This window comes from Astatotilapia calliptera, chromosome 10 (genome assembly GCF_900246225.1).
Source record: "Astatotilapia calliptera chromosome 10, fAstCal1.2, whole genome shotgun sequence".
Classification (NCBI taxonomy): Eukaryota; Metazoa; Chordata; class Actinopteri; order Cichliformes; family Cichlidae; genus Astatotilapia; species Astatotilapia calliptera.
Window position 1 is genome coordinate 6,356,852 of NC_039311.1, and position 8,769 is coordinate 6,365,620.

The following is an 8,769-nucleotide window of genomic DNA, read 5'->3' on the forward strand; positions in this document are numbered from 1 at the left end:
AGACAGTATTCATGTCTAAGAGGCTGCATTAAGCTCCTGGTGCACCAACACTTTGCTCTTCATAATTCGAGTAGCCTTATTCAACTATATAATTTGTTGTTGTTGTTCTACAGGGTGGGCCATTTATATGGATACACCGTAATAAAATGGGAATGGTTGGTGATATTAAAGTCCTGTTTGTGGCACATTAGTATATGTGAGGGGGCAAACTCCTTAAGATGGGTGGTGACCATGGTGGCCATTTAGAAGTCGGCCATCTTGGATACAACTTTTGTTTTTTCAATAGGAAGAGGGCCATGTGACACATCAAACTTATTGGTAATGTCACAAGAAAAACAATGTTGTGCTTGGTTTCAGCATAACTTTATTCTTTCATGAGTTATTTACAAGTTTCTGACCACTTATAAAATGTGTTCAATGTGCTGCCCATTGTGTGTTGGATTGTCAATGCAACCCTCTTCTCCCACTCTTCAGACACTGATAGCAACACCGCAGGAGAAATGCCAGCACAGGCATCCAGTATCTGTAGTTTCAGGTGTTGCACATCTCGTATCTTCACACCATAGACAATTGCCTTCAGATGACCCCAAAGATAAGGGGGGGTCAGATCGGGAGACCTTGGGGGCCATTCAACTGGCCCACAATGACCAATCCACTTTCCAGGAAACTGTTCATCTAGGAATGCTCGGACCTGGCACCCATAATGAGGTGGTGCACCATCTTGCTGGAAAAACTGAGGGAACGTGCCAGCTTTAGTGCAAAAAGAGGGAAACACATCATCATGTAACAATTTCAAATATCCAGTGGCCTTGAGGTTTCCATTGATAAGAATGGACCCACTATCGTTGTTCCCCATATACCACACCAAACCATCACTTTTGTTGTTCCAACAATCTTGGAGGGATCCATCCAATGTGGGTTAGTGTCAGACCAATAGCGGTGGTTTTGTTGGTTAACTTCACCATTTACATAAAAGTTTGCCTCATCACTGAACAAAATCTTCTGCATGAACTGAGGGTCCTGTTCCAATTTTTGTTTTGCCCATTCTGCAAATTCTGTGCCCTGATCTGGGTCATCCTCGTTGAAATGCTGCAGTAGCTGGAGTTTGTAAGGGTGCCATTTGTGAGTAGCTAATATCCGCCGAAGGGATGTTCGACTAATGCCACTCTCCAGTGACATGCGGCGAGTGCTACGCTGTGGGCTCTTGTTGAATGAAGCTAGGACAGCCACTGATGTTTCTTCATTGGTGACAGTTTCCTTGCGTCCACATTTTGGCAAATCCAACACTGAACCAGTTTCATGAAACTTAGCAAGCAGTGTGCTAACTGTAGCATGGGAGATGGGTGGTTTCGTAGAGTGTCTTGCATTGGAATCTGCTGCAATGACCCGGTTACTGCGTTCACCAGATATCAACACAATTTCGATCCGCTCCTCACGTGTTAACCTCTTCAACATGTCAATGACTGTGAAAAAAGAGAAACTTGTAAATAACTCATGAAAGAATAAAGTTATGTTGAAACCAAGCACACCATTGTTTTTCTTGTGACATTACCAATAAGTTTGATGTGTCACTTGGCCCTCTTCCTATTGAAAAAAACAAAAGTTGTATCCAAGATGGCCGACTTCTAAATGGCCACCATGGCCACCACCCATCTTGAGGAGTTTGCCCCCTTACATATACTAATGTGCCACAAACAGGACTTTAATATCACCAACCATTCCCATTTTATTACGGTGTATCCATATAAATGGCTCACCCTGTCCTACTAAAGATAATTCATGCTAACATATTGAATACCATTGATGAGTACACAGCAACAATCTTTTGAAAAAAGGGGGTGTTGTTTTTTTATTTCTCATTTTCCTTGACCTTTTTCGGCACAGGTTTTTTAGTGTTTCTAGGTATGTCTATGCTCACTGGTGTAACTATTAACTACTATGGAAAACTGTCACTGCGTGGGGGATCAGCAAGACGCCGTTTCTACCTTTCTCTCTCTCTCTCGCTCTCTCTCGCCTCCTCTCTGTTGCCAGGGTGGAACTCATTGTGGGTTCACGCCCTCAGCCCACTGAAGGGGAACACACCTGATGCCCATCAAGGCAATCAGCATTTAAGCCAGGAGGAGTCTGCTGGTCTTCGCTGGATCGTTGTCTACCATGCGTCAGTGAGAGTCAAGCTACAGCTCAAGCTCAGTCAAGTGTCTATTGTGAACGTTGTAACTCATTCTCATTTCCTCGCCTACAGACCTCCTGGATAACCTTCCCTGTGTGAATCTTTGTGTCAAGTGTGGAGAAAGGAACTGTGGTCGTGAGTGTGGAGAGTTGGAGAACCTTTGGATTTCCCTGGAGCCCCGTCCCCCACATTGTTGTATATAGCACTGCCCTGCACTTCCTGCATATACACCTGGTGAACTAAAATTCTTGTATTCAGCTGATTCTTGAGTCCTGCGGTTGAGTCCTTATCAGTCTCACTGAATATAGTCTATCACCACCTTTGCATACAGCTACACAGTTCTATAAAAATGTTTCTTTGGGTAACTGAAAATATGACAAAGAAAATCATTTAAATGCATGTAGGAGCAATTTCATAATGTATAACAAACCTAACCACTTTTTCTTTGCAGGTATAATTTATATATACATGCATGAATGCCCTAGAAGTGCCACCTCACATTAGAAGACAAATAAGCGGGGGTCATGAGAGCTGCATGGTTTGGATTCTTGCACACAGATGACCTCTGGAGCTTAACTAATTTCAATAAAGTATTAGGAAGAATGTTTCTTCCTTTGCCATACATACACAGACTCTGCATGTTGTACTCAATTTCATTAGGCTTGTGTATATTTATTCCTCACTTGTTTTTAGCAGTGTTTTATGGTTTTGGGAAGGTGTTCAGCTGTTTCACGTAACTATACTGTAGATGGTGATCAATCCCGACACGTGAGGACTACCAAATCCAAAGCTTTGGGTAACTTAAAGATATGTGCTTTTTTTTTTTCGTAAGAAAACCACTAGCCACTGACCTCATTTAAAGCCTGGTATTTTAATCTATGATTTCAAAAGTAAAGAAAACTGTAGGAGAACAAACTTTACATTTATATTTGAGCTTATATTTATGTAAGGGCAAGTGATGTAGACAGACTTTTTTCTTCTCTGTAAATGTTGCTACATTATCCTAATCAGTACATTTGATGAGTTTAGGCATACAATTCCCACAAAACTCACTGAATCACACACAATACTGTAGCTCAGGAACTACAACCAAGGTTATCTACTAATCGGAAGGTTGGTGGTTCCATCCCTGGCTGCTCCAGTTTGCATGCCAAATATCCTTGGACAGTGATCTAATTGTGAATGTTAGATATAAAGCACTTAAGCACTTAAGAAAGAAAAAAAAGTACCTGTGTGGATGGGGCATGTTGAATAAAATGCTTTGAGAGCTCGGCTAGAGTAGAAAAGCATAAAAAAAAATTCAAAAGAAAAAAAAAAGCCCATTTACAACCGCGTTTTCTTCCCATTCATTGTTTACTATCCAGCACGGCTATATTGATAGGTGAAATCATCCGAACCTGCCACGTCAGAAAAACGCAAAAATGTAATGAATAAAAGGGACACTAAAAGGCAAGCAAACAAAAAACGCGTCCTTAACCCAATTTCATCACGTAAAACTAACTTCTTATCCTGGTGCTTTTCACAAAGGGGATGAATCAGAGGCAGGTGCAGCAGGGATACATTGTCTTATAAAGTTCCTGTCCTTTTCTTCCACTTAGCTTTATTTACGTGCTTAAAAATGAGCGTTGGAGACGTGTTTTGATTCTGACGTACTCGTGTAATCTCATAGTTTTTTATGAAGCAGGCAGAAAATCGTATTTTATTTGCTTCTCACTGCCTTATTTAACATACTGAGGGAAATATTTGCCCCATATGAAGTGTAAAGAGGGTTTTTAGAAAGGTGTTCACCTTTTATCGGTTTCAGCGATATCAGAAAACACAAATGTGTCGCAATCGTACACATTTGATTTGCATCCAACTATATTAATTTGTGTAGCCTATTGAGCGTCCGTTCTGAGCAAACTTATGCAAACTAATGCAGCAGAACAGCGCCTTTCTAGCATAACTGACTCCCAGTAATGAATTTGCTCTCCTTCCGTGTGATCAAATAGAAATCCTGTCCTCCAGTCCAAGGATTACAACTTCCGCTCTAACATCTCTCTTAATTGCCTAATAGCATTGCAGCGTGAATTCCGCCTGCATTAAGACACTTTCACATTAAGCGCACTGATTGGAAATGTGATGACAACACCATATCAACAAATTACAGCGCAGCGCTTTCTATCCAAAATGGGCCCAGGAGCGGCACTTGTACTCTCCCAGATTTCAATACCGACAATTACAGCCAATTTGGGTGGAATGACAAGACAGACCTGTAGCAGATTATCTCCCTGTGGCACAAGCTAAGTCACTTAATTCAAAAAGTACTAATACGTAGGAAGAGAGCAGAAATTGTTTCACTCAGTGTCCTGGACGGTAAAAGAAAGAAAGAAAGAAAGAAAGAAAGAAAGAAAGAAAGAAAGAAAGAAAGAAAGAAAGAAAGAAAGAAAGAAAGAAAGAAAAAAGCATATGGTCAAAGGAAATCAAAAGGCCAATTCACGTGGACAGCAGATATACCAGACTGATGACACAAGGAGTCAAAAATGAGGTAGCCTAGGCTACATGTGAAATACGATGTGCACGTAAGAAACTCTCATTCAAGTTTACCACGCGCTATATACACTTGTGCTGTGTTTCTTTCTTATGGCTTGTAGGGAAATGGCGAAACAGCACAATTCTTAAACACCACGGGGAGACCGGTCTCCCCACAACATCATCTGTACTTTCACATGATTTAATTTATTTTTATTTTATTACAGTTGAACCAATGTATTTTGTGACCATGAGCTATTCGTCTAATTATTTCATACATATTTATTAAAGTAATCAAAAACTCGTTTTTTCCTGAGTTGATTTCTTCTTTTTCAGACGGTTGTTACAGGTGGTCCATTCGCGCTTAAATAAATGAGAAAAAAGTCATTCTTAAAATTAATTGATTGATCTTTTTTATGACAGAAAGCAGCAACCTTTGTTCAGTCATGTTCCAAACATTGCAAACGGTTAGCCATGTTGGATGTCTTTTTTCTGTGGCCTTATTATCTTGTTTTCTTGAAAATGACTTTGCAATGAGTACAAAGTCTGTTTGTTAATTTATGTCCTTTAGAGTTTGTGGGTGAATATTTATGTAGCAGTATAGAATGTTTTTACCAAGCACATTAATAAAGTAATAAATGGCTTGTACCTGAACTACAAAGGGAAGTTTAAACATCATGTACAATTTGTCTTGCCTTACGTCCGTAGCTCCCGGCTACTTGTTCATATTCTATGACAGACACAAAAAACTCGCCTTCATTTTCACACATGATTAAATGCAACGATTGAATTGTTTGGAGACTGTAAGAAAACTTTCGAAACAAATATGGCCTCGTTCGTAGGTTATATTTATTTTTATATAGTATCCTCTATTCGGGTAAATACAGAATAACGTTTTCACTCGGACAGAAGTCAAAAACTGCGTAGTTGCTTGGCGACCACTAAAGCGCAACCATACCCGATGATTCTCAGTTGCTTTCCAAATTAACCCTGTTCACAGGTGCGCTCCTTATCTTAAAACCCACCAAAATAAATAAACAAATAAATAAATAAAAAGACAGCTTGGAATCCGTCTGAACCAATCAGAGTGAAAATCTCGTCCCCCGCGGCTCTCCTCCGTCCATCAAAAGCCCTAATTGGCTGATGCGCAAACCAGTATCCCCAATCCGGCACCGTCTCTGAATAAATACTTATTGCAAACGTGCCCTCCCACCGGTGTCTGTGGAATGTTCGGCATAGTGTCATTCACTGGTCACACAGAGGGTCCACATTTAAATTTGACAGAGGCTTGGAGGGAAGAGGCAGGTGTTGATGCAGGTTTAAAGGCAAGGAAATAATCATCCACAGTAACACCATGAGTATGAACTACGCATCTGCGGCACCCACACAGAGGTCCACGTCGTTTTTCATTGAGGACATCTTATTGCACAAGCCCAAGCCCCTGCGAGAGGTCATCCCGTCGCCGTTCTGTAGCTCCTTGGCTTCCCGGGTGCCCATCCTGGAGTACGGATACCCGCTGATGCCTACCCCAATATTAGCCCCACATCCGCACCATCCTCTCCACAAACCGGAGCACCACCAGTACTTCTTTACGTCAGGTAAGCAAGAGAGAGGCAGAGGCCTGGGATAACAAGGAAGCTGTCACACACAGCGGGCTGTTATCTGGACATTGCCTCTAGTTTTTAAATAACGATTTAGAGGAAAAGCACAAATCTCGGAATCCTTTATTTGACTTAACCGCTTCAATTATGTGTTTGTTTGAATGCATTTTAATTATTGTATTCTACAAAGTGCATTCAAATCTTAAAGCCGACTGTAACATGCAGGTGTTTTACTATTTATATTTTTTTTCTTTCTTTTTTTTTTTTTTTAAATATGTCATTATTATTATTACAAATAGCGAGGTTTGTTACCTTGGCAAAGAATTCATCACCAAACTCAAATTCATCCTATTTCTGGGATATATTCTGATTTTTCTTAATACTTCAATAACAATACAAATAATACAAACCACCTCTTCTTATTGCCGGCAGGAATGCAGATGCCCGCCTTGTTCCAGCACCACGCAGAGTTACCGGGTAAGCACTGCAGACGCAGGAAGGCCCGGACTGTTTTCTCTGACTCGCAGCTGTCCGGGCTGGAAAAGCGGTTTGAAATTCAGCGGTATCTGTCCACACCTGAGAGAGTGGAACTGGCCACTGCGCTGAGCCTGTCAGAGACACAGGTTGGCTCGCGCGCGCGAACGCACACGCACACACACGCACACTCAAATGTGGAGTGAGTTATTCCCTTTTTAATTTATTTTATAATACATAAAAGAAAGGAAAAACAAAACAATAGCTACATCATCAATGCGTTATTTAGCCCTATATACGAAATATATGGGATAATTAGAATTAGTTTCATATCTCGAATGAAACTCCATATGTTAAACTGTAGTTTACAGTAGCAGAAAACACATTTCAGTTTTAATAATAAATTAATATTTATTTATTAATATTTATTAATAATAAAATATTTTACACACAAGCAGAGCCATAGAAACTTTTCTAATGTGCGTCTTTGTTTCTTACGTGCAGGTGAAAACATGGTTTCAGAACAGGCGGATGAAGCACAAGAAGCAGCTGAGGAAAGCGCAGGACGAGCGGAAGGCAACAGGAGAGATGGAGCGATGTGCGGAGAACTCCAGCGAGAGCGAACTGAACGACAAAAGCGTAGAGGAGCTGAAACACGGCCTCGAGACGGATTCGTATATGCTGGAAGAAAACGACGACGATGTGGATATCGAGGATGACATTTGCTCCCCGGATCATCTACTATAGTAGGCTGCACTGTTTGTTGGCTTATTGTTTTGTTTTTGTTTGCTTGTTTTTTGCTTTTTGTAAATGCAGCCTATAGACAGCTGTAGGATCATTTTAAGTTTATTTCTTTAAATAGCTAGCCAATATAAATGGCAGTTTTACAGTGAGGGGGGAACAGGCTGTACAATACACTGTTAATTAATTTTTTTTATATAACTGCCAATTTTCCTCTGCATAAAGGCTATGGATTATTCTGTTATGTTTTGCAAACTCTCTATATTATCTATATTATTATTATTATTATTATTATTATTATTATTATTATTATTATTATTATGAGTCTCTAGACATTTTATTTTGAAACATCACAGTTGTGTCTTTTATTTTCAGGAGGAAATAAGTGTACAAATGAATGTAAATAAACCCGTGGAAAAGCGCTCTGCCCATGTTTTACTATACTTTTATTCCAGACAACATTCTCCATGTTACTTTAAGAAAAAGGTATATGTTATTGGCAGTGTGTGGATATTGTTGAAGATTTTGTAAATCAGGTTTTGAATGAAAACATCATTTATATATTTTTGTCTGTAAATATAACTAACAGTACATCGTTTTTTTTGTTATTATTATTATTACTATTACCGGTATTATTATTATTATGTGTGTGTGTGTGCGCGCGCGCGCGCGCATGTATGTTTTCTACCGGGGAGCATTTGCTGTTTACATTTCCAATCCAGAAGGAGTGATTTTTTTTTTTTTAAGTAACCACATAAATCCTGTGAATGCAATGTTACTGTTTAGACGCAACATGTGGCTGTAATCCTGTTATCATGGTGAGATGCTTCTCGGAGTTCAAACGGCTGTCTTAACCACTTGCATTAAGAACCGGTCTCCACAGCATGGAGCTCAGCTTTGAATGCGAGGCTGCATCATCTTCTCTACTGGGTTTCCTGCATGATGGCGTGAAGCCCGCTGAGCTTTGAGCCAACCAACGCAAAAGAATGACAGGATAAATTAGGAAAAGTCAAACGCTCCCACAGACTACACCTGAGTACGAGTATATTCAAGTAAGCTTTTTTGTAAGGCTGGGAGATAGCAGAGTTTTACATTCCAAGTCTCGTCATAACAAGATTTCTAGTTCGATTATTCAGAATCAGGGTGGACATCCGCTGCAACACTGCGGGCTGTTTTGTTATAATGTAGTGGACTCGGTTTAATGCTCTGGGTGTTGTATTAAACGGACACTACAGATAAACAATAAACAATTTTTTTTCTCTTCGCATTAGT

The 8,769-nt window shown here is 40.0% G+C and overlaps 1 protein-coding gene across 1 annotated transcript; it reads left to right on the forward strand.

Annotated features, from left to right (window-relative positions):
• Nucleotides 1-5,910: 5,910 nt before the first annotated feature.
• bsx (brain-specific homeobox) lies at nt 5,911-7,753 on the forward strand. The gene is made up of 3 exons (XM_026182698.1): nt 5,911-6,279; nt 6,715-6,905; nt 7,261-7,753. Exons 1-3 carry the CDS (start codon nt 6,036-6,038, stop codon nt 7,501-7,503), a joined length of 678 nt encoding a protein of 225 aa, XP_026038483.1. The 5' UTR covers nt 5,911-6,035; the 3' UTR covers nt 7,504-7,753.
• Nucleotides 7,754-8,769: the final 1,016 nt, after the last annotated feature.